The sequence below is a fragment of the Rhipicephalus microplus genome, unplaced genomic scaffold (genome assembly GCF_043290135.1).
Source record: "Rhipicephalus microplus isolate Deutch F79 unplaced genomic scaffold, USDA_Rmic scaffold_21, whole genome shotgun sequence".
Lineage (NCBI taxonomy): Eukaryota > Metazoa > Arthropoda > Arachnida > Ixodida > Ixodidae > Rhipicephalus > Rhipicephalus microplus.
This window is the reverse complement of record NW_027464594.1, coordinates 7,461,894-7,489,389: the sequence shown is the minus strand read 5'-3', so window position 1 is coordinate 7,489,389 and position 27,496 is coordinate 7,461,894. Positions and strand designations below refer to the sequence as shown.

Genomic DNA, 27,496 nt, shown 5'->3' with positions numbered 1-27,496 from the left:
GTTTCCAGGCACAAAAATTATCCCGTACGCGTGCATACATACATACATACATACATACATACATACATACACACACATTCATACATACACACACATACATACATACATACGTACGCACGTACGTACGTACATACATACATACATACACATACATACATACATACATACATACATACATACATACATACATACATACATACATACATACATACATACATACATACATACATACATACATACACACACACATACATACATACATACATACATACATACATACATACATACATACATACATACATACATACATACATACATACATACATACATACATACATACATACATACATACATACATACATACATACATACATACATACATACATACATACATACGTACATACATACATACATGCGTAGTGATTTGAGAATCTTTCGGTCACAGCCAAGAGCCTTTCAGGGGCACGCTTTCATGACGGTCTTCCTATTTCGCGGACTCTAAGAAGCGCCAATAGTAAATATTCGTGCTTTGTCTGAACTCGTGGGCGCTTTCAAACCACTATAGTTCTAAAGGTGTGACCGTTCGTGGAGAAATACATGTGCCATACACTGCGCATTTTGAACACAAAGCGGCAAATCGAGGCCTACTTACTCGGCACCAACGGAGCTCCGCTTGAGACACGCATCGCGTATGTCCGGGGGGAAGTCGGTCTCCGGGTACGGTGTGTCCAGGTATGAGTAGGCCTGCACCACGAACAAAGTATATATCAGCTCACATTTCCCGGTTGCGTTCACAGCAACTAACGGCAGAGCGCAGCGAAAAAAGAAAAAAAAACAGGCCGTAATAAATTTTATCTGACTATGACGGTCCAGTAACTAAGATATCATAAATAATCTAAACGCATGAATAAATGACTAAATTGATTGTTCCGCGAATGTCAGGCACCATACGATCAACCTCAGCTGTATTGTTTGCTAGTTATGACTGGAAACGTATACCATCTGCAGTCCTCAACGTCCGAAACGCAGACAAACCGGTGAATGGATCAGTAAGCCTCGATGGTACAACGCTTACGATGCTGACTCAAAGGTTGCCGGTTTGATCCCAGTTGTTGCTGTCGCATTTCGATGAAGGCAAATTATTAATGGTGCAAGGTGCGGTGGCAGTGCACTAAATCCACACCATGGCAGACGCTCCAAACTTCTGGTGCCCGCCACTATGACTTTTTTCATGATTATATTGTCGTCTGGGCACGTTAAACGCCAGATAATATCATTATTACTGTTCAAACTGTTTCCATGAGTGATAACTCCAAGATATATTTTGGACCGCTAACTGCGCGGTTCCGAGAGGTGCCTTAGGAGTCATATGTAATATGGGAGCCATATTAATGACATGGCGCTTCCAGATGGTAACCGGAATAAAAGAACGCGTGTCAGGTACATATCAATCATCCAAGGCTGTTTTGTTGATTTTAAGATATATGCATCAGCAGCATATCAATTGTCTTACGCACGTGTTTGAGAATAATACAATAATTAAATATTACACACGGAAAGGGATTAATGTTCATAATACAAGCAATAGCTACACACACACACACACACACACACACACACACACACACACACACACACACACACACACATATATATATATATATATATATATATATATATATATATATATATATATATATATATATATATCATTTTTATCTCAACACAGAGTGCTCGCGGAAGTTACTCTACCAACCAACAACTCCGGTAAGATTTTCCACAAGTTTTGCCGCTCACCGTACTCATGCTTGGTAAATAGACGAGCCAAAAAGTGAAATAAAACACATGTGTCTCCAAGCATAATCTATAAAACGTGTCACAGCATGATCTATGCAAGGTTCTAGTCAGATATGAAAGTTACAGTGGTGCGCCCAGAATATGTCATTACTTAAGTTGTATAGAAATTATACATGCAATTATGTATTACTGCCGTTATCTTAGCCAAGCTGGTGTCCCACAAAAGGAGGTTAAAACATTTCTGAGATATATACTTTGCTGGATTCCGCTTCCGGGACCAGCCGATTTAAAAGCGGTCAAATATCCCGATAACAGCAACATGAGCTGACATTGTCTCAAATGGTTCGCAATAAAAAAAGTTACAACTTCACACTTTTCTACAAAGACAGCAAATAAAGATAGACACCTTGGGTGTACAAATATGTATGTGTATGTATATGTATCTTTTTAAATAAAACCATAGTTTGCGTATATGTAGCTTAGTATACACTATCTCATATTGAGAAGGGTAGGTTGTCAATCGCTGAAAGAGGGCAGTGAAATGGAAGGCAGCGGGAAGAGAAAAGTCGAGTGTGGTCACAGTGTTTTCATGGGAAGCCTTCGTAGAACTGCTGCAAAACTTCCAGTTAAAGAGCAGGTGGAGAGCTTAATCTTGCTACCTGAACATAGCACGTTCGTTCCTCGTTTAAACAGTTACAGCACGAACCAAGAACGGATAACGGCTGTGAACAGTGCATGCACTTAGCCCACCTTGAAGAGCTTCCGCGCTCACTTCTTGGGTTAAGCCATGCCGTCGCCGACGCTGGCACAGCGACGGTGTCTGCAATTGCGGAAACCAGGTGGGACAAAATCACTACGCTCGGAGAACGGGAAAATGGGCGTGGCTGTGACGTTTGGCGCCTGCGCTATCGTCCCTTAATTGAGTTGTGTCGAGCCAGGGGTATCATTCGGGTTTACCTTAGCACGACTCAGCTTTGAATCCCCGGGTGACCCTCACTACCGCAGTCTGCCACTTAAAGATCGTCATCTTTCTCTACACGCCGAGCACCCTCCCATTGCGTAGTCGCCTTGGCCTAGCGTCCTGCTCACCGCTGGAAGCCGTATACATGCCTCGCTCGCTGGGTAGTTGCTTCGGCGGGCTATGAATAGCGCATCTGGACAACATGAAAATGAGAAGCACGTTGGGCGTGGAAAATAGTCAATTAACGTACGGTAACCACACTTTGATGCGGCGAATAAAGTGTAATTATTGTTTATTCAATAAAAAAGACCCTCTCTCACATTTCTTGAACCGTTGAACATGCTCCCATCACTTACAACATATATGTGTCGTGAAAACCCCTCCGGTAAAACCCAATAGGCACTCTTTCCACCGCAACCTGCATACTAACCTCACTTAATTGTAACACTCAGATTGAAGATATTTTTTTTGGCTATACAAATGGTTTCAGCAAAGTTCCTCGGCATCGCTTTTATTAAATCTTTCCCAACTAAATTTACATCCCAGTATTCTGCAACGGACCGAACGGGCACACGTTGATCGTTCTCAGTCAGGCACTCTCAACAAACACATCCGACAATCCGCAAGGATCTGTCCATGGTCCACTTCTATTGTTAACAGTATTCGTTATCGATTTACCCGAGCATGTCTCCTGCAGCATTCACGTGTAAGGCTGCGCGTTTACGTCACAATCTTTAACCTTCATGATAAACTTGGTCTTTGGGCAAGCCTTAACAGCTCACTTAATTCGTGTTTCTGCTGCTAAATAGTGTTCCTCAGTCATACTAAATGTAAATTAGCATCCCGTCTCGTCACAATAGCACGTATCAAATTCAATACTATATTGTTGACACACTGATTGAGTTTGTAGCATCCCATAAATACTTAGGAATAAGTCGATCCAACTAATAATCATAGAATACCCACATTGATAACATAGGTTGAGCATCGAATGCAAGACTATATTTTCTGCCGTCCCTCTACGTAAATATTCTCACGTGTAAATGTTTTATTAGAACTGAACTAGAGTTTGCATGTGCCGTTGAGCCCGAATAAAGTGTATTTATTCTATACATTAGGCGTTGTCTCAAATTCTCCCGCTAGATTCAAATTCTCCCGCTAGTATTCATGCGAAGTCATCGCATATACATTGGAAACAAAATTAAAAAAAAAACACCACCCTTTCTTTTAGCCATCCCATTGTAAGCCTTCATGTTTATTATAAATTATTTCATTTTTCCCTGAATCAGCTACCTTACGTAGCAGCCGCGACACGCGTGTCTCACCGCATCAGCCGCTCTGCTAAAGTTCACCACCCATCATCGCACACTATTAATTTTTCGGCATGGTACTTCTGTAGCTACAGACTAGAATAGCGTGCCCTGAGACACTGTAACTATCACTTTATATATAGTCTGTATTTCAAAACCGAGTTCTTGATCACGTTCAATACTAAAGCAAAATTCGCTGCCTTATTCATTGGTTTGAATAAAACCCCTTTTTTGAGGCTTACAAAAAAAAAACGAGGGACCTTACCATCGTGAACTGTATACTGGGCAATCAATCAATCACTTTATATTTCGTTCACGTTTCAATTGATGCAAAATGCTAGAAGCACGTGCACAGTGTTGAGTCCGGAATGTTAGAGAACACCGAATTGCCTGAATTTCCCAAGCCGTATACACTACGCTGAGCCTCATAATCACATCGGGGTTTGGGCATGCCAACTCCAAGATATCATTATTCATTATTCCTTTATTTTCCTCGAACGTGCTCAGTGTAATTTAATTAGGTTTAAGCCATAATTTACACGTAATCAGTTACAGTTTCGACGGGATTTTAAGGCGGAAAATGCACCGTTAACTTTTTTGTTGTTTACACGGAAATGTTCACGGGCATTTAATAGCGAGTGTTCCAAAGTCCTGGTAGCCTTTTTTTTTCGTTTTGTTGCTCGACGTAGCTCACCACTTTTTTTCATTACATGAACAAGTGCCGCTGTAGATGAATTGCGATGACGCCTTTAACAATCTAATTTTCCTACCAGGGGCACTTCTTTGAAGCATTTTGAGCCAACACGAAAGTTGATTGATTTGTGGGGTTTAACGTCCCAAAACCACCATATGATTATGAGAGACGCCGTAGTGGAGGGCTCCGGAAATTTCGACCACCTGGGGTTCTTTGACGTGCGCCCAAATCTGAGCACACGGGCCTACAACATTTCCGCCTCCATCGGAAATGCAGCCGCCGCAGCCAGGAATTGAACCCGCGACCTGCGGGTCAGCAGCCGAGTACCTTAGCCACTAGACCACCGCGGCGGGGCACGAAAGTGCTACTCATGTTCGTACTTATGCAAACTTTTGTGCGCAACGTGCTCGCAAAAATCGCGAAACGCATCTTTCTGCTAGCCAATACAAACCAATAAATAGTTTAAGTTGACTCGCGTCTATGTTCAGAAGGGCTGCTATTAGGACCAAATAAAGTTGTTTCACTCAGTGTATATGCTCATGTTTTAATACAGAACTGAAGAAGGCTTACCATGAAAATTGTTAAAGAGCAACTGTTAGTGACAATAAACAAGACGTAAAACGCTGCAGAAGACACAATGAAACAGTCAGGCCTGCAAAGTTCTACGTACTATATTTGCATGACTTTATGAAGTATCAGAGTTGCGTAAAAGTAATAAATTGCTTTTGAATCAATCCTTCGTTATTTTTTTCTATTACTGGTAATATTATTATTAAAATCACCGATAATAATAATAATAATAATAATAATAATAATAATAATAATAATAATAATAATAATAATAATAATAATAATAATAATAATAATAATAATAATAATAATTCTGGTTTGACATCCCAAAATCACGGTATGAATCTGAGCGATGCCATGGCAGAGAGCTTCAGAAACTCTTCAGACCATTTGGTGCACTGACGTTACAAAGTGCCGAATTTCTGTACGTTCCCCTTGTTTGCGCGTTTATTCGCGTGCTACCGCTGAAATTTGTGAGCCACAACAGCTTCGCTTGGTGAAAAAAAAAACAGACACAAAAATTACGTAGGCAAAGCCTGCCTCCACGCTTATCCCCGCGTAGTTACTATTACCAAAAGTCGAGCGCGTGGGCCGTGTGGCTGCGCCTGCGCCATAAATAGGTGAATGCCGACGATAAGTAGAAGCAGGCCGCCGGCAGTCTGGCTGCATCCACCCGCCCGCATGCGTCGTGAGGCCCGCGAACATGACGCATCCCTTATAATAAGCAGTGTCGTTGCTCTCGGAGACACCTCTCGTGGATTGCACTGATGAGTACAACAAAGGCTTGAAATTCTATGCGCCAGAGTTTGCATTTGTGTAACGATGTCCCGAGCAATGCGGCGGTAACATGACTCCACCCCCCCCCACCCCCTCTTTGTCGTTTTGCACGCTTCCGTCGAGGACACCTCTTTTAAAAGCACGTGGAAGCTCTGCATTACCAAAGCATTCATCGCCTCGCAGAGGCCACACTCCACAAAAACAGACATTCTGTTTGTTTGTGTTGTCTTCCGCTGATGGTACATGCACACCACGGGCAATCGGCCCGGAATCGGACGGTGTTGCAGAATAACTTATCAATGCAAATAAAATAAATAGTAAGTGGTGGGGTTCACGTCTGAAGACCACCATATGATTATAAGAGACGCCATATTGAAAGGCTCCTGAAATTTCGATCACCTAGGGTTAAAGTACCCCTAAATCTAAGCACACGGGCCTCAAGCGCTTCCACCTCCATCGAAAATACCGACAACCTGGCCTGCATTCGAGCCCGCTACTTTAGGAACAGCAGATGAGCAACACAACGATTTGACTCTGCACCGTGGCAGGTGCTATGCACGGATAAATCTCGATGCATAAATCATTTCTTCAATTATAATCAAGCGTTTCTTTGCTGAGTGTCCGAATGACGATAAAGTCGATAGCGGGACAAGCCAGAAGAAATTATCACCTTCATTTTTATGATACTACTAAACCGTTACCACTCGAAATGTTTTTCTTTCATTTTTACAATTAAATCACTATTTATGGCTACCGCCGAGGCCCCAAATCGAACGCGCGTCCTAGAGCTCCGCGAAATCGCCCCATGACCGCTACATGGACACTACGTCGACGCTTGCCCGACTCTTCAGTTGCCTAAATGACCATTCTATGTACTCGTGTCCCGAATAAGCACGTGACTTCAGCTTTCTTTACCAAGTGATTCGCTGTAGATGGTACTACAATATACATCACTGAACTTCACCACATTTTACTATTGTGTGATTGTTCTCATCGAACAATTTAGAGAAGCCGTAGCCGCGTGTCGAACGTATGAAAGCAGAGAATCGAATGCGACAAATTGGTGCAAGTAGAAAGTGTACAAAGCGCTTAAAACAGTCAGAAAGGCAAAGCGGTATGTGTGGCATCGCGTAACTGCCAAACTCGCTGTTTCTCTAACGCAAGCCTGATTCTGGTCAATCACGTGACGGCAGGCGAAGCAGTTCACTTTTCCAACCGTCCGACGGTTACGCTTCTAAGCAATAGGCATTCGGGCCTGTATGTGAGCGGCAAGCTTTCTGATAAAACCATAGCATGCACCACAAACTGTTTCGTTTCTCCCATTAGGTTGTGTGAGAGGGCAGTATACTGTCAGTGTGGATTTTATATGAACGTCGGATGCGGTCTTTCTCGAAAAAATTGGACTGAATGACAGATCGCTACTAGAATGATCATTTGACAATCTTGTGCATTATTTTGGTGTTGCCCTAGTCCTTATTTCTGTTTGGTGTCGTAAAACACTTTTGTCTTTTTTTCATTCACTAATGCCCTCTTTCTTGCTACTCAGAACAGGGAAGCCGACCGCAAGTATCCTCTGTATACTATAGTTAACCTTCCTATCTTTCCCCTACTTTTATCACTTCCTCCCACTCTCTTAACAAGTCCTTTACTGCCACCGCATTCATTTTTCTGTGCGCCGATTTCACAAGCTTCCGTGTACAAAGCGCTGCCGCTATGCTAGAAGCACAGCAACAATATGTCCCCGGTGTTTCACATTCCACTCCCTCGCCTGCACTTTAGCGCGCGATAAAACAAAGGTTAAACAAAACGCGGGGACGGCCGGTGACATCGGGGCGGATGGTGTATCATGGTTGATGTCTCCCCGCTTCCACTCGTGCGCGGGACAATGCGCGGAAGCGCATTTCGGTAATTCCGGACGCCCTCTCAAGCACATCTCGCCGACTCCGGTGTGGCGTAACGCGAGAGCGAAACTTCTGGCATTGCGCTGCGCCTCCGGATATGGCCGCACGCCGCGTGATGGCGCTGCCGGGGCGCCACCGTGACTGCGTGTATGTGTATGTACGCGCGTGTCTGTGTTGGAAAGCGAGTGAGCTCGTGTGCGCTTATGTGCAAGAATGCGCGTGTTAGTTCATGTGTGGCCTTAGCGTCTATGTTTCCATACATTGCTTGGAGTTGTCCAGTAAATTATTTCTCAATTCACATGCTCAACCGGACTGGCATCTGTAAAATGTTTACTTTCTATGTCTGTTTCAGCACGTTTTCGTATCTGCTGAGATACCCGACTTGTATAGTTGAGTGGCTGGGGAGCTGCGGCACTAAGGTCGAGGACGTGGCTTCGATTCGCGGCCATGATGCCCTCATTCAATAGGGACGTAGTTACATGGCGGCCTTGTTGACTGTTTCAGGTGCATGGTAATGATTCCCAGTAAGTTGCGAAAGCTTACCGCAACATCCCCGCTATAGTGTGTGCCACAGTCACCATGGCACGCAACACTTCATTCCAGATCCTAAGGTCTGTTGACAATGTGTACTTGCGTGTTCGTTTGCTAGTGTTCTTCACTATACCGTTTAGGAAAAAAAGCCGACAGGCATTCACTCAAAACTACTCGAAGGTTGAAGCCACCTTCTTCTTTTTCTTTTATTAGTCTATGTGTTCATCATCTCGTGCTCTTTTTTGAAAGTTTTGTTTTCTTAACCTAGTTTTATTACATAAACTGCCTCCAAGATTGGAGAGGTTGCACGCTTTTTGCCCCTCACCTCATTTTGCACGACCTGAATAATCAGCCCACCTTTCGCCAAGTGTGACTTGATGACGTCGACACGGCACCAGAAGCCACAGTGACGTCGCATGGTGTCGTCATCACGTTATATTTCCATCACTCGTATTGACGCCGACACCGCGGGACGCCGATGGTAATTTTCAAGTTTGATTAAGCATATGAGGCTTTCGCCTTAAAAGGCTCTCTGTGAGCTCGCACCTGTTGCACAATTGTCCGTGCGTGAATGTATCCGTGGCATGCACCTGCGTCGGTGCTGTGCATGTACATCTTCTTGTGGAATGTATGCAGAAACCTACAGTACCACCGCAGCCTATTGTACGCCTGAGCTGGCGACAGTGCGTGACTCAACAGGCACAGTTGTTCCGTGTCGCGACGCATTGCCTTGGCGCTGGCCAACGTTGACGCATTGCGCAGAGAGTTACACCGCGAGAACTTCCTGCGTTTCATCAAATAGCTCACGTAGATATAGCGCAGAACTCTACTGAGAACACCTGTTTGGAAACAATATGTTAGACTACGGCGACAACTGCTGGCGCTGTCTTCTCGCAACATTTGCAAAGATTCATCTTGTCAGTACATGCGGAGCGTGCAGAAATTTAGCTGCAATGTTCGCCAACTTCAAGCATGTTCTCTGGCGCGTATAAAGTAGTCGCATCACTGCGTCTGTGGCCTGAACGGTAGGTCTGGAAAAATTGGAATTGTTTAACAACCACTGCACTGTATTGGCGAGTCGATACTGTCGATGCAGCCTTTCTGCAAGTCGTGCACGGAAAGAAAGACGAAATTTGGGGTTCTTTGTTCACACTGAATCGGGCTTCGTGCTGGCCGAGTGACTTTTTGCAAGCTTTCATGAGTACACTTGTTTACTACAGAATACGAAATAAGCTAATATAAGTTCACGTTCACCCCCCGTCGCGTACAGTAGGCGAGTACTTGTTGCTCAGTGACACGCTTTAGTTCGAGGAAATAACAAATCTCGCTCAAAACTGAATAAATAAGTAAGTAAATACATAAACCGAGACAACAGTCGAACTGGTCATCTCTACTTTCGGCCACGCGAAAATGACCAACTAACTATTTTCGAAGAAAAAGTTTTCCAGCATTTGACAACAACTTCATGTGCAATTGGCGTAGCCCTAAGTAGGACCTATAGACATTGAAAATCACTGAAACTCGTGACCTAAGCCTGACTAGGAACACACTTCGTGGCTCAGGAAGTCCGGCCTATAACACGCCCCCATTAGGTATCAAAGTAAAAGATTTTTTTTGTCGTTTTGGCAGCTGTTCATTCGAATGCGGTCACTTTGCGTAGATCGCCATCGTTGTGATTAACAGCCAGTAAGTGGCAATATTTTGAAAGATAAAACTAAAATATGATCAAGAGCACGCACAAACATCATCTTTCGAGAGTTTTCTTCAAATAACATGCAGCGGTGAAACTCCGAAAGCGAGCCAACAGTGCGATTTATACCAAACGTTCATGCCCTTAGAACTCTTTGCTTAAGCGTAGTGCAGGCTACACAGGCTGCACTGCGTGCCAACAGCATTTAACGGCGAACGAAGAATTGAAGAAAAAACGAAGATAAGTAAAGGTAGCGCTGAGCGGAAAGGGTTAAAAGACGCTAGCGTCCCACGCGGCTATATATATAGACCGCCTGCCGCAATGCCGTTTCTTGCACGTGCACACAACGCGAGGCGGTGAACCGTTCCACTCCTGCCGTGTGGAGTGAGGTATGGAGATTTTCAGTGGCAAGTTACCACTACCACAACCGCGCAGCCACAAACAGAAGCCCTTCTGTTTTTTTACAATATGGTGCCTTTCATTAGACAATAAAGTCTGCATTTTTTTCAATAGCCTGTGACAGCATTATTTGGAGTCCATAAGCTCTATCACTCCGAGTGAGTGATATTATTCGCACACAAAGCCTCAATGCATAAAAAATTATCTGAACATAATTATTTATTATGGCCTAAAGTTAATTACTTTAGAATGAGTATTGCTTTCTGCGAACTGCTGTCGTTTAGATTTCAAGGCATGCACTCCAAATAATTTCAGATGGTGGAATGGATATCAAGACATGCGCCACGAGTTTGTACTTAAATGCAGTTTTGTTTCAGTTACTGTTATTGTTTTTTAAGATCACCGTTTTGTGCACTCAAGTACAAGGGTAACTGGACCACGCATGTATTTCGTCGAACACGTTGAGAATACACGTTTCAAAAGCAGTGTCACCTAAAAAAGTACCAATCACAAGTGGCCACGCCTCGTGGATAGAGAGGTGAAAGTTCGTAAAATTGAGTACGAGTTCTCAGCATTACTACAGAAAAAAGGCCGTCATTCTGAATTAGCTGTCCATGTGTCTTCATTTCAGCCACCAAGTATTTCCGACGCTTGCAGCAACCCGACCTCGAGTACAACGATGAATTATGTTGCTGGCGATTATTGAAAACTGGGGTGTTGCCTATAGACGGGAACACAGGGGGGTGGTTTTCAGACAGCGGAACCAGAGAAGGAAAAGTCATCACATATTTACATAGAAGGAGTGAATTTTTAGGAAACATTTTTTAGCAAACCGTATCCAGAGAGCAGTTATTTAATAGACCCCACAACCCATTTAAAGGTAGATATATGTAAGACGTAGGGGTGTGAAGGTGGTGGAGAGGGTAACTCTCGATCAGCTTAGTTTGCAAGCATGCGAGTACAGAGAGAGAGAAAGAGAGAAAAAAGGCAGGGAGGTTAACCAAGCTCGGCTCCGTCGGTTACCCTACCAGACACACAGAAATTTTGTTAAATGTCAACGAGATTATTTGGCTCTGTAAAGAACATACGAGTGTTTAATGGGACATGAAATAGATAAACGGTTTGCTGTTAATGGTAAATTACTCTTTCAGAATTCCAAAATCACCACTCTCAGTGTCACAAGACGCTTAGTAAGCCAAGAAACGCGCAAAAAGAATAAGCGTGGGACAACGCCACCTTGATATTCCTACACCAAATGGCATAAATTTGGCGTTGTTTGCTAAGGAAAGCTCCTAACAGTTAAATATGAAACTCGTTGCCTGCTGATGGGGCCCCAGACTCGAAATACCCTGCAATATAGTGGCTATACTTGGGCTCGTTGGTATTGCATTTTTTTTAAAGAAACGCACTTACTTAGTGCGCCGGGAACGTTGCCGAAAGAAGACAGATAAGACAGAGCACACTTTGTCCTAGCTGTCTTTCCGAAACGTTCCCGGCGCAGTAAAAAGTGTAATTTTTTCAAACACTCAAAATACCAACTGACAAGAAGTTTCGCCACGCCAATGCTGGTAAAATGCCACAAATACACGGTGAAATCTTTGAGGTCACACGCTAAAATGTAGGCACGAAATTTAAAAGGGTACTGTAACCGCTTTTTTTCGTCTAATAATGAACTTATGATGGTAAGATTAACGACAATCAAGTTCTCATAGATCATATTATCAATCTAAACTCATTCACTGTCGCATTTAGGTGAACCTTTAGAGCAGCCGCGTTGGTTAAAATCTCACCTGCGCCAATTTGGTCATTTTTGGCCCTCTCTGTTCTGTATGTCGCGGGATCAAATCCCGGCTTTGGCGGCTGCACTTTTGTTGGAGGAGGAAATGCTGTAGGCCCGAGTACTCAGATTTCGGTGCACGTTAAGGAGCCCCAGGTGGTCGAAATTTTCGGAGCCCTCCGCTACGGCATCTCTCATATTCACATGGTGGTTTTGGGACAATATACCCCACATATCAATCAATCTATCTATCTATTTTCTATGAGCTTCTTACATTGAGTCAAGCAAATATTCTTCCTTACGCTTTGATGGGCATCTTTTTGCGTTTTCTTTGCTCTTTGGAAAAACGGCACCCATATTAACAAAACGTTGCTGCTCTAGAAATGCCGGACACACTGAAGTCATTATCAAAAGCTACCCATCAATGTGGAGCTCTCTTGAACGAAAAGCTTTGAAAATGTGACCCGGAGTGTTGCCAGTAATGTTGAAGACGCGGTCGCTTTATGTGTTAAACCACTTCCGTTACCTATTCAAGCAAGGCGCCTTTTATGAAGGTTGACAGATGAAATAAAACCAATTAGACAGCGTGTTAAGAACAATCAAAAATGAGCAAAAAGTGAAGGTACGAAAATAAGCAGATAATTAACTTTTTCGAGTAACTGTGTGTAGTAAATCACAATAAACGGAGCAGTTGACAACAAATGTCGTCTTGAAAAAACAACAATAAAGAATGTTTTTGAAAGAAAACACCATACGCTTTCAGTGCATGGATAGCCATAGCCAAAACTAGATGTTTGAAAGCACAAGTAGATTATTGCGCTTAAACGTAGTTCCCCTGCGCAAGGTAGCCAGCCGGTCTGAGGACTCGCTAACCTCCCTGTCCTCTTTTATTTCTTTTCCTCCCCCTAGTTGTCAAAGGTGTGTGTATTTTCGCTTGATTTTTTTTTTCAAATTCATTTCACATTTCATTCTTCCCGTGAACAGTATATTATACACTAAATCATCTACATTCGTCCTTTCTTCTATGATGCGTCATGCCCAGCGCAGTTCAAGTTCCTAAAATAATGTTCCATCAACAGGCTCCTCAACTTCCTCCTTGAGTTGGCTGAACCACATTCTTTCCTAACGCCTTCGCGCTTAGAACTAGAGCTGCAAATAATATTCAGCAATTTACGAGAATTATACGCTTACAATCCAAGCAGGCACCATCATACAAAGGATTGTTCAGAACGCAGAGCGTGTTTTACATCACCGGAATGATACATGTGGACGTCATCACAAGTGTCACGCTTGGCAGCTACAGAAGCAGGGACACAAATAGCAAGCATTCTTACTAAAACAAAATTTTAAAGAATAACAGAAACAATATGTTCAAGTAGCTGTGAATCCTCTGCAACACCGAACTATATCCCTACTCTTGTCACATCGTGCTTCCTTAGATGAAAAATAAAGTGTTAGCAGCAAGGTTTATGTCATTTTCAATCATCATGATGTCAGAAGCAAAAAAAAAAACTTTCAAGTCATTGGTTGTTCTCAAGCTGTTGCTCTTTTAGAGAGGTTACTCAAGGTTCTGACAAACTAATGAAGAGATTTAGTCAAAAAAAATTGCCCGCAGCTTCCCTCGGGGGAACACTGAGGATGATGCGGACCATATAATTGGTTAACGGGGTGTTAAAGTGCGACTTACTTGGGTCGATGGCTAAATTGGTTAACGTGGTTGTGAAATGGGGTGTTAAATTGCGACTTACTTGGGTCGATGGCTAAATTGGTTAACGTGGTTGTAGGAGGGGGTGTTAAATGAGTGAACACGTACACACGTATGCGAAAGGGCGGCGCTGGTCGAAGGGACGTCGATCATTGTGTTTGTGGATTCGTTGGAATTCATTTCACCGCGACCTTGGACGTCGACGCGCCGTACAAACCAACCGACGAGCGGCAACTGAGCGAGCGAGCGCCGACCTTGAGTATATATACAGCACGACGGCGCATGCACTGTCAGCTGTTGAATGTTCTCGAAGCGCGACGCCACATGCGCGTCCACTGGAGAATCAGGAGAATTGTAGATGTCGAACGCGGTGTGTAGAGGAGGAAGGGTGCACAGATGGTGGAGGAGTGAAGCGCGCGCGGTGTGTAGAGGAGGAAGGGATGCACAGATGGTGGAAGAGTGGGCGACGGCGCGACGGCGCATGCGCGCGCGTCAGCTGTCGAATGTTCGAGAAGCGGTGCGGACGGCGCACTACAAGGCGCGAGTATAAGATGCTCCGCATCTAAAAGTCGACATTAGGCACAGGAATTGCAGCTGCGTGGGTCAGGTTATCCGCAACACTGACAACCGGTGTTCAGATGGAAGCGCGAAAAGAATACCTAGAGCTCAGAAGCACAGCTGAGGACGTTAGAGTGTTAAGTGGAACGATGAAATTTTAGAAGTTTGTAGGCAGAAAATGATTTCCGCCTGCAGCGGATCGGAATTGTAGATCACATGGAAAGACCTTCGTTTTAGAAATGACTTAGAATGATAACCAAACAAAATGGTGAAGTACCACTGAGGGAAAGCGAAATGCCATCTCAACGCATAAGCTCGCGGTTTTATGTGTGCGTGAGTGTGTTTGTTTGATTACAAAAAGAGTTGCAAATTGCAGAGTGTGGGTACAAGGAGTTTCTATTTCCCTCGAAATACCTTCCGGCATGGTGCTTTTTTTTTCATACAATGACCGACAGAGAGTACCTAGACGGCTCAATTGATAGCTGTTATTGTGGGTTCCTTATGACGCAAGAAAGAGGGGTCCAAATGGACACACACAAGCCGAGTCTACCAAGCTGCCCTCACCGTTGCTATTCTTAGACCTCCTGCGACCACTTACTCAGCAGTGCACATGCAGTATTTCCCAATGAACCCTTTTCTTGGCAGTTCACATTCTTGTACTGTCTATGGTCTTTAGAACTACTCACCATTTCTACTGTAATTTTGCTCCTGTCTTATACTTACAAAATTGATTAATCGAAAAATGTTTTTTGTGCTTGTTAGGAAGTCGTTTGCATGAAAACTTTGCAAACATACTTGGCGTAAACTACATAAAGGAGGTTCCGTAGAAATCATAGGGAAGTGATTGAACCAAACAGCGACGCCTGAAACAGTGTTCAGTAAAACGAAATGACAACGGCATAAAAACAAAAAACACGTGCACGTGATGCTAATAAATGCGATAAATTGAGAATGTCACGAAAGAAATTGACACGAAAGAAACAAAAAAGGACACGGAATCACGGAACGTACAAATTAACGTTTCTCTCGCGCCATGAACTTCTCAAGTACCTATACACATCACTAACAATGGGAAGCATCATTACTGTGAGTAAAAAATTGCGACGACAAGTATCTGCTAAACCATTGCGAATGTGCTGGACGGCGTATATGAGAGCCACATTTTCATATCTCACCTGTGGGAAGTGTTCGATCCCGCTGCCCTCGCTGTCAATCCTCATCGGAGCAACTTGGTTTTTCCACTAGGCCACACGCGACACACGCAAGGCCACTCGACGAGACGGTGAAGTTTGGCTTTTAACTTTTTTTTCTTTCTCGACGCATCCACGGTGAATCAATCCACGACACCTCGAACGCACGGAAGCAAAACACGCACTGGAGGCGCGCTCATTTGTCTGGCGCTCTTTTAAAAGGAAAGGGGGTTTTCCGCACCTGACCACGGGGGCACGCCGGACGACAGGGAGAGTTAATGGGAAAGGGCGAAAGAAAGAGAGAGGGGGAGATGTACGTAACAGTTGCGCCTCCTTCCTTCCTTGCTCAGCTGTTGTGTGCTCCTGGTTAAGTGATGACCTCCGAAGTGGTTCGCAGAAGGTGGTCGGAGTCGAGGGGTGGCAGCCTGGATGACTTCGTCCCGAGTGCGCAGGTTCGGATGCGCGGGGAAAAACGCAAATCGCGTGGCGCGCGCGCGGTTCGGCTGGTGCACGAATTGTTCCACCTACCTTCCCGCCTGCTGGGAAGTCATTTAAACCGATTCCGGACCAGTGGCAGCGGCGTTGTGACGCATAGGGCCTGCCTACGGCGTCGGGCGTTCCCTCTCTCTCGCGTCACGGTTCAAGCACCGCCGAATAACGACGCCTGCGTGGCTGGGGTGCCCGACGAACAACACCGCCAGTGATGCGGTTCGCCTCTCCCTGCTCGTGGTGGTGCTGACGCCCTTCTAACGCAGGAGTGAGCGGCACGCGAAGCTAAACAGCGCAACAAAAGGTTTAATTTTGGCCAGGAGGGTCCCGCCAAGAACATCCGGTCCGGACCGTGCGGAGTGCAGCGCTCTGGGCTTGGCACGGCGTTACGCCTTGGGCGACTTCAGAAAGAGAGCAGACCTTGCTTTCGTCGCGCTCCCGGCGGCGTCGGCTCGTTTAATCTCTTTCTTCGCCCCTTTAAAAAAAGCTTTACCCCTGTTTTGTTCGTCCGTTATTATTCTTCGTTGTCGCAAGGATCTGGGACGCATCAGCGGAGACGTATTGAAAGGGGGTTGGTCCGAGCGAGGAGCCCTTGAATGTCGGCTCGTTGGCGCGTGGCGCGCCTAACACAACGGGAGCGCTTATTTTCGGGACCCTCGAGCGTGCGTTGGACGAGTGGGAGTTGCGGGCCCGATGCGAAACCGCGGCCGGCGCGCTCCGCGCGTAGAGAGCCGCAGCAGACGACCGACTGACTGCCGAACTAAGCTTCAAACTTAGGCTGACACGAGCAACCACTTATAAAAATGTTTAGCCCCTTGCGGACGTATTAGAGGAATTTTGGTCATAATGTAACTAAAGCAAGCCGGCAAAATTACCAAAATCATTCTCGCAAATCTGACACAATAACACAAAGTCCTTAGAGCTCAGGGGCATCCCCGCGCGTTATTGAGGTAACAGGAAATTACCTCGCCTAACAACTGAACAAGCGCAACTTACAGTTCAAGACGATTTACGCTTGTTTACATATGCATCACAAATCTGTTGTATTTCTATTCCTTCGCGTTGCCAGAGAAACGTCGTTGTTCTTATGGTGTCTGATTGATACTCGGCTTTTCTGCCGGAGGAGTTCCTCGACAACACTCCTTGACCATCTGTACCATCTTCTGCGCACGTGGTAGGCCGCCTGGTACGTGACGTCGCCCCCTTCGCCGCATCTACGCTTCCCGTCAGTATTTTTGGTACGTCGCGTGAAGGGCTGCCCCGTAAAAGCTGCTGAGCTTCGGGACGGCGTGTTTCGACCGCGAGTTTCGACGTCATGGCGCTCGCACGAAGGGACTGCGGGAGATGGTGTACACGTTGTGTTCCTGCGACTGCGTCGTTCAATCGATTCAGGCGTCCCTGGAAACCAAGGTCGATGCAGTGGCTCACAGTTTGCCGGCTCTAGCGTGTACACGCACGCACAAGAAACCACAGCAGTAACGCTATGTCGGCGTTGTGCGGGTCGCTAAGGGCCACCGGTTGTAGCGCGTTGCGCCACGCGGTGGCGCGCTCGAACGCTTCGGTGGGCCCGCGCCCACGTGCCGCAAATAACGTACTCAAGGTTCCTTTCCTTTTCAGACCCATGTAGCTGGGTCAGCGTACATAAGACCCTGTTGTCCAGTTTTCAGCAAAACAGCTGGCTTCATTTTTTCTTCGCAGGAAAACAAAGGGACAGCGTAAAGGAAGAACTAAAATTACGAAGAGGAGATAAAGAGTCCTTCGCGTGGCCTCGTGACGTTATGAAGGCCATGGTCTTTTTAACACAGACAATTACTCTGCGCTGAGTGCCTAGTTCACACGCGTGCTCGAGGTGCTGTCTTAGCAAAGTGTAATATGAATGTACGGGAACACATTGTGGCCGTCTAGTCGTTGTTCAGGCCGTGTCGATTTTAACGCGACAGCGTTGGAAAGCTCGTGTCGCAGAAATGCCGCCATCGGCGTTGGCGCCATTGGTTGTGAGCGAATAATATCCCGCGAGCGAAAAAATTGAGAAATAAGCAAATAAAATAAAGAATAAAATTTTCTGTCCCATTGAGTATTGAACCCAGGTCGTTCGCGTGACATACAAGAAATATGGGATAAGTTTAGGCAAATATTCCAAGAGCTTACTGAGACCTACATTCTTAGTATCGAAAGCGGTAGACTTAGAAAACGAAACAGATCATGGATGACTGCGCGTATCTTAAGAATGGTAAGGATAAGAAGGCGCACATATTTAAAATGTAAAACGACTAAATGCCATCGTCACTTTTAAACCTTGAATGACGTGACTCGAGAGTTCAAGCTCAATATAAAAGAAGCTAAGCGGCACTGTTTCGGAATACTCGGAGTCAAAATAAAAAAACTAATTTAAGGTCGTTCTGGCAATACAATAAAGGCTATGAAGCAGATACCTTGGGAATTAGCGAAATTGTCTTCAATATTGAGGAGCTATCAAACGACACTGAGAAAGCTACATGTTTAAACAGCTATTTCATTTCCATTTACCTGCCTAAATATAGCTCCAGTGCTTCGCAATGCACAAGTTTCGTGCCGAAAATGCAATCAGCAGAGTCAAGTGCCAATAGAATCAGGGCATTACTCAACAAGCTTACAGATAATAAAGCAATTTCACCGGACGGAATATCAACTCGAGTGTTAAAGCACAGTGCTGAGTCACTTTCTTTTCACCTGCACGTAATCTACCCAAAGTCTTTGTCCTCAGGTGCCCTTCCAGATGACTGGAATAATGCACATACAGTTCCTATTCAAGAAAATGGGTCCAAGCAAGACGTAAGCAACTATATAGACCTATTTACTTATGTCTGTACCCTGAGCATATCCTGTATAAAGAAATATTTGTACATTTATCGGCAAACAACTTACTGGCGTCTCAACAGAATGGGTTTTGTAAGGGCTTATCTTTTAGAACGCAATTGAATTTCCCCATGACCTAATGTTTGAAATATACAATGACGAAAAATCAATTCCCTTTTCCTGGAGTTCCAACAAGCTTTCGATACTGTATCGTAATATTTTCTTTTGAGTAAGCTTGAAGCGCTACACATTGACCGTGAAGTTAAGGTGTAAATAGAAAGTTACCTTTCAGACCACGAAGAGTGTGTTGTATAAAATGGCGAAAAAATCGGGCTTTGTAAGCATCACTTCAGGAGGGCCACAGGGCTCAATCCTAGGCCACTTTTATTTTAAATAAATATAAGTAACAATTCTTCACGAATTGATTCTAATATACGATTGTTCGCAGATGACTGTGTCTTGTACAGGGAAATTAGAAACGAGAGTGACGTCTTCCTGCTTCAAAGTAACTTATCGCACATTCAAGAATGGTGTTCAAGGTGGAAAATAACATTAAATGCCAGTAAATGTATTCATGCTACTTTCACGCCTAAGAAGAACAAAAAAAACTATTTAGCCTCAGAGTATGTAATCTTCAAGTATAGTAACAAAAAAACCCACTATAACTATTTAGGTGCCGCCTGGCTGTGGTGGTCTAGTGGCTAAGGTAATCTGCTGCTGACCCGCAGGTCGCGGGATTGAATCCCGGCTGCGTCGGCTGCATTTCCGATGAAGGCGGAAATGCTGTATGCCCGTGTGCTCAGATTTGGGTGCACGTTAAAGAACCCCAGGTGGCCGAAATTTCCGGAGCCCTCCACTACGGCGTCTAATATGGTGTATTTAGGACGTTAAACCCCACATATCAATCAAATATTTGGGTGTAACTTTTTCAGCCGACTGTACATGGAATGTACACGTTGACTAAAATGTTGTGATGGCCACCGGGTCTATAAATTTTATACAGTGCGGCCTCAGACATGCACCGACATGTTTAAAATCGACGGCGTATTCAACATACATTTGACCTATGCTTGAATACGCTTGTGCCGTGTGAGACCCCTGGAAAGATACTTTAATTTACAAACTTGAAACAATATAAAAAATAGAGCTGCAAAGTTTGCCCTAAGTCGGTACTCAAGAAATGGCAGTTGTAAAAATATGAAAAATGAGTTAGGATGGGAATTACTCTCATAGCATCGAAAAAAACTATAGCTAAAGCTCTTGTACCAAACCGGCATTCGAAAAGAAAATTACCTTCAAAGTCCTCACTATATCTTTTTGCGAAATGAACATTGTTTCGAAAAAAAGAGTACCGCACCAGATCTTATTTCCTTGTTAATTTGTATTTGTTCGTTCTTTCAAAGCAGGATTCACTTATCGAATGAGCAATTGTGCTGTAGAAATGACGGTGTGTTTTTCTCAACGTTGTAACCCGCCTGCAGTGTCTTCGGGCTAAGCGAAGTAATCATTTAATAAGAAATAAAAAAATAAAGCAGATGTCCTACCACAAAGCCACGATGTTACTTGCAGCTGCTTTGAGAAGAAAATCACAGCATATTCACAGAGTAAACTATGATGAGTGAGGCGAAGCGTCCGTCAGCCCACCGTGCTTCCATCCGTGCGTTCGTTCTTGCTTCCGTCTGTCCGCACGACCATCCGTGCGTCAATCCATGCGCCCGTCTGTCTCTCGATGCGTCCGTCCGTCAGTCCGTCCATCCGTCTATCCGTGTGTCCATCTAGTTAACACTCCAAGTACCACCATCTCGCATCTTTTCATCATATATTCCCCATATAGAAGCACCGCCACCCAGCGGACATTCCAAGGACTAAACGCGAGGTGGTACACGCACACTTTCTTACGGCTTGCGCTTCGTGTCTACTTCCCACCTTTAACCACCTCGAGTTCATGGTATATACTAGTTCACTGTATTCATGGCACTGCGGCCCAACGCTCGCTAAACCTTTCTAAAACCAAAAAGGTTACTCCCAGCGAGTATAACGTAGCAACCCATTCTTGTCAGATAGTGCTCATTGTACATGCCAATGGCTGCTAATGGGAAATGAGAGACAGGGGAATTCAGCTTTTAGGTAATGCGCACGCTGCGAATTTTTTATTGTTCAACAACGCACAAGAGAAATCTTCCACCGGCACCACCTTGCAGTTCAAAGCGTAAGACATGTTACGCACTACTACGAGGGACGAAAGGGTGCGCCTTTAAGGAGCTTCGCCCCTAGAACATGTCTCGAATACAGCAGAGTGCAGTTCTAGCAAAAGGAAATGCCCACACTGCACAGTCACTGCTTTATACTATACGTACGTTGCGCTTGCGCATGGGCGCGTTTGTGTGTTTGTGTGTGTGTGTATGTGTGTGACAAAACATATTAATAAGTATGCACTTAGCGGTGTAAGGCCGCACTAAGACCCGGATTTCGCTATCGCATTTAACACCTAAAGCCGAAGTTAAGGGTCCGCCAATTTCTCTCGAAATTGATTCCATTTATTATGCAAGTTTCTTACTCCTTTGACGGTGCCGCTACGCCAACTAAAGTTCGTCGACACGGTTTAACAGTGCGAAAGCTCTTAAGCCTGAAGCTGTGGTAATATGCGTCAAAATTAGGCCCCGCTTTACTTTTCCCACCTTTCATGCTTTCTTTAAGTGAGGGTGCGTGGAAATCCGAACACACCAACGCTTTCGCCAGCTTAGATCATTATTGCATTGAAATGGAATACGCGGCCGTAATTTGCAAGGCAGCTTCCAGAACAGTGTTCTCAAAGACGTGTCTCGTGGGGTCGCATGCGGCACAGGGCTTCGCGTGCAACAAAGTTTTGCCACTATGCTAAATAGCACTTGCCTTTTTTCCCCACCTGTTTCTATTGATAACTCGTTGATGGGTAAGCTACACAATATAGACAGGACTGGTCCGCAGCATGTCAATCGTGAGGCACCCAACGCTGTAACTTCAAGTTGCAACATAACCGCGGGACAAGATCTCTCTATTACATGATTGCCTCTCAGATTTTAGTTATTCTTTAGGTAGGTGTCAATACGGCTCTGTCATCCTTAGGCAAAATCACCTCCAGAAATTATCCACATAAGTTATACACGGGAAATTAATTCTTTCATATGGCAATGTTATGTGACACTTTGTTCACCCCTCCCCACCCACATGCACCTCTCACTATCGTGGCCATTGCGGAAATACATATTTCAGTGTGAGGCCTTTGCTCTAAACCGTGAATCCATATTTGCTGAGCTAGTTCTGAAGTAACTGCAGCACTGCTCGTTTTCTCTAGGCGACTGTAAATATAAGCGAACGCTCTAAGTCGGGCTAGACTTCATCGTCTACAGGATTTACAGAACGTCCAGTGCTCATCAAGGTACGTTATTTTGCGCCCGCTAGCTTGCGCTTTTGCTCAGCGAGCTACCCGCTTGTTGTGAAATCAAAACATTTGGCAACACTCGCTGTTTCTTGCCAGATTAACTTTATACTTCGTTTAAAGAAATCCAAAAAACGCGAACTCCCCATGTTTACGGTTCGGTGCACGAAAACATACACACAAACGATCAACAAAGAAAAAGCATCGTTGAGCATTATTTGCTTGTTCCCGCCCCTGCCTAAGGTCACTGCACCTTTGACGAGCATCGCCAACTGCAGCCTAAACGTACACAATGATGCAAGCATTGTTTACAAAAAGGGCTCTCTGTTCTTAGAGCTTTTTCTTCTTTTATTTTTTTATCAAACTCCGAAGGTGTTTTTCGGAGTTTACTTTTATGGGAGCAAATTTGGCGTTTATCGGATGTCAATTTTCGCAAATTGCTCGTTCTCAGAAATTTGGTGCTTGAGTTTGCACTATAGGTTGTTGCAATTTTCTCCAATTGATGATTATTTGTAATCAAACTGTGTTGCATTGTTGCTGAATATCTTGCTTTTTCATTCTTTCAATCTTTTCCTCACTCGCTGTTTATTCACCTTCTTAAAAAAATGACAGCATATCCATGGCGTGTATGATGATGAGTGGGACGAAGCGTCCGTTCATCCGTTCGTCCATGCACCCATCTATCCATGCGTCCGTCCATGCATCTATCTCTATATCCGTCCGTCTATTTGTCCGTCCATCTAGTAAACACTCCAAGTACTGCCATCTCGCATCTTTTCATCATATATTCAGCATATAGACGTACGGCCATCCAGCGGACATTCCAAGAACTAAACGAGAGGTAGCACTCACGCACTTTCTTACATCCAGCGCTTCGTGTTTACTTCCCACCTTCCACCGCCTCTAGTTGATGGCTATATACTAGTTCACTATATTCATGGCCCTGCCGCCCCGCCACGGTGGTCTAGTAGTTAAGGTACTCGGATGCTGACCCGAAGGTCACGGGATAGAATCTCAGCTGCGGTGGCTGCATTTTCGATGGAGGCGAAAATGCTGTAGGCCCGTGTGCTCATATTTGGGTGAACTTCAAGGAACCCCAGGTGGTCGAAATTTCCAGAGCCCTCCACTACGCTGTCTGTCATAATCATATGGTGGTTTTGGGACGTTAAACTCCACATGTCAATCCATCAATGATGGCACTGCAGCCCAACCCTCCCAAAACTTTTCTGAAACGAAGAAGGTTACGCCCAGCTAGTTTAACCTGGCAACCGTTCCTGGTTAGATAGTGCCCAAAGTGCACCCTTTTGATAATATTCTTTTGTGAGCATCAAGCTCAAGGCAAATTTTATTGGAAATTCAGTCACTAATACTCGTCTCTGTTAGTTATTTCATCAAGAACAACTATGTTTCTATTTATGACTAACGTGCGCGGGCTTCCTTCTCAATTGAAAAGGGTACGCGCGGGCCGCTCCTCTAGTCCGGTCGTGAAGGTGGCTGGCTACTACTACGACGAATACTACATGCATCGCGGACGCCCGACTCGCGGCATAGGGAGCTACCCTCCCAAAAGGCTGTGCATGTGTACTACAGTGTAATCGTGAAAGTGTACTTTTGTGGGAAAAAATCTTGTAAAACTGCTTGTCAGTTCACTCCCTACCATCCCCATTTTTAAAATTATGAAGGATGAAATATATTATTATTATTATTATTATTATTATTATTATTATTATTATTATTATTATTATTATTATTATTATTAATATCAATACTTCGAAGTCTTGTAAATGAAAGCATATCTGACTGCACAATCATGCATATATAACCCACAAGCACAAATTTTTCAGACACACGTATGCGTATGTCCGTATTAAAACCTTATAGCTTGTTGTAATAGACGCAACCATACTTCACGAGGTTACTGCACTGATGGAGCTACGCTCGTTTCGATTTACAATTCTTGGCTTCGGAAATGCCCTCTGAACGATTGATATTGGACTATTATAACATTGTTTATTGAATGAGTTTGAATTGCCAAAATCTTCACCGGTGAGTGTTTGTCGGGTTATTTCGGATTTGTTCGAAAACATGGAGCTCTAGTATTTTTAGAGAAAAAAAAACAGCGCAGGGACAACACGCAGACGAGAAAGTATGTTTCAACCAGCCCAATTCAAGGTAATAATAAAGCTCTAGTAACAACCTAGAAAAAAATGCGTTCCGCCCACAAAACCGCGGAGCGCATTCCATTTACTTGTGAAAAACAGTCGTTCGAGGGAGTTTTAACTGGTACCGTGAGAACTTTTTTTGTTAGTGTAAGTACTACACATATTAATAGTTCCCGCATTGCCTATCAGCCACGGATGTTCTGGGGACGCCTTGTGGTGACATGGAATTGATGAAGACCCCTTGCATTGAAAAAAAAAAAGGAGCTCTCGCGTATTTTGAAAGAGTGTAGGAGAGGGAAGGAGCAGTGCTTCACCACTACTTCCCTCGCCATTCGCTCTCTCTCTTCCCTGCGTCCGCTCGCTCGTACATATATATAAATGTACTGAAGCACGCGGCTCACTCCCGACCGTCCACGCGCTGATGAATGTGTAAATATATGCTCACGCTACAAATCCTCGTCTCCTCATTATTTTACGGCACTCATATTACTACGCCGTGTATTCTTGGCGCAAGATATGCATTCACCTTTCCTCACGATTCCCGTCGGGGAGGTGAGAGCAAGTTTTAAATAGGCGCGCGTTAAAGATCGTTGCTCTGCTCGTTGCGATGCAGGGGCGCTTATCTCATGATGGGAGGGATTTGCACGTCTTACGATCTCACCACAACTTGTAGTAAAACGAAGGTCACATAGATCACTGCAGCTGCTGCTTTTCGGAAAGAAGAGCGCCGTTCACGCGTAAAGAATTTAGAACTCTGACAGTTTTTAATTCGCGCTCATTCTGTGCATGATATTTTCGTGCGTCTTTTCCGTTTTAGCAGAGAATTTCATGTTTGCAGCTGCTTGCCGTTCTTGATGTGACATTACACTTTATTGCTATAGCACTCACTCAATCGCCCTTGCGGTGAACCAATGCACAACAAACGCTCAGCTACTTCTGCGAAGGCACGTTGCACTTTTGTGCTATGCTGATTTCAATGACAGAGGGACCAACTATGTTTCTTTACGCTTAGTTTAGGTGTTGCAGAAAGCATAATCCCAACCTCGCGACTCTTTTTCCTGCTTTATTTCCCGCAGGTATAGAGACAGACAAACATGAAAACAATTAATGAAGTCCTTACGAACCAGCCAATGAGTACCCGCTGTTGCTGCCTCTCTGCTCTTTGCAGCATATTTTTTTCTCTTTGTCTCTGCGTAACAAGAAAATCCACAGCCGCTCCCTCGCATCTCTTAGGAGCCTTTTCTTCTGATGTTATCATCATCATCATTCGGTAAAACGCTCATTGAAAGTGTTGCAACCAAAGTGCTCGAAAAGAAGATACCGTCAGAATGAATTTATCTGTGCATGCAATTATTTACTTTCGGAGCCCCTATTTCCGCGTTCTCCGATGAACAAATAAGCGTGACTGCCAGCGTCTACATAAATAAGGTCAGTCGGCTGAGTCCAGCTAATCAATAAGTATTTTTATGCTAACGAGTCTGCCCCCATATATATAAAACAAATGAGGACAGTATTTCTTCATTTGGTTACCTCAATATTACAAACAATAGATATTAAGTTCTGTTTTTGCTATATATGCATCAAATCGAACACAATATTGTCCCTATGTATTCTGTAACCTTCCCATACCATAAGCAATCTAATTCCATATTTTAAGAATGTTTCACGAAGCCATTCAATTATGAACCCACCCCCTCCCCCAGTGGGCGCGTGCCACAGAAACGGGCGAAAAAAAAAGCATGATGCCAGGAGAGATGGAAGCGGACAACGTCTCGTTCGTGGACGCCGCTGCCTATCGCAACAACCAAGCCTTCGCCGCGGTCGCGGTATCATCCGCGCAGCAGACTGTTAACTCAGCCACAATCCTCACCCGAAACCCCGAAGTAGCGGAGCAAGTAGCTATTGCTATAGCTATGCTTGACAGGAAACGGAAATTCATCTACAGCGACTCCAGGCCGGCCATCAAAGCCTTCGAACGTGGAGTCATCTCCGACCAAGCGTTACGCATCCTGCGCGATGCGGACCCAAGTGCCCTGACGCACCACACTGTCATCTGGTTCCCCGCCCATCTCGGCCAGGTGCCGGGTGCCCTATCCAACCTCAACGAGATCGCCCATGATGCAGCGCGCGCACTTACCGACCGCGCTGCCACAGGGCAACCTCATCTTGCTGGGTTGGATACCAATCGGGATGCACCAATCACGTACAATGAAATTACAAAGCACTTTTACTTGGAACGCCGCATTTTTCCACCTCCACATCCGAAACTTAACCGAGCGCAGGCATTAACCCTACGCCTATTACAGACACACACGTACCCAAACCTTGCCACGCTTCACATTTATTATCCCGATGCATACCCCAGCGACACATGCCCATCATGTGGACACACAGCGACACTCGAACACATGCTCTGGGAGTGCAGAACAACTCCTCCCGACTCTACCTCAAGCAAGTGGAAGAGGTCTCTCAGGAGGTCACTTCTCGCCGACCAGCAATGGGCTGTCCAGCAGGCCCACGAAGCGGCCGCCAGGTACTCCCTGTCGGTCCCTACGTGGGAGACGCCCGCTACGCGCTAAGCGCGTCCTGCAGGACCGAAATAAAGTTTTTTTCATTCCATTCCTTGCCAGGAGAGGGTCCCTATAAAATAAATAATCCTTGCCTGATCCCCCTTAGTGGGTATGAGCCATGTTTGTGGTATCATCATCATCAGCAGCAGCGTATGTATTACG

General features: G+C 44.8%; 1 protein-coding gene across 1 annotated transcript in view; it reads right to left on the bottom strand.

Annotated features, from left to right (window-relative positions):
* LOC119159912 (ras-related protein Rab-34-like) overlaps nucleotides 1-16,039 on the bottom strand; it is a 52,560-nt gene extending 36,521 nt beyond the window's left edge. The window contains exons 1-2 of the mRNA XM_075883755.1: nucleotides 15,846-16,039; nucleotides 653-744 (exon numbers count right to left, since the gene is read on the bottom strand). Of these exons, the coding sequence (XP_075739870.1) occupies nucleotides 653-744; nucleotides 15,846-15,890 (137 nt within the window). The 5' untranslated portion in view covers nucleotides 15,891-16,039. The remainder of the gene's footprint in view (nucleotides 1-652; nucleotides 745-15,845) is intronic.
* Nucleotides 16,040-27,496: the final 11,457 nt, after the last annotated feature.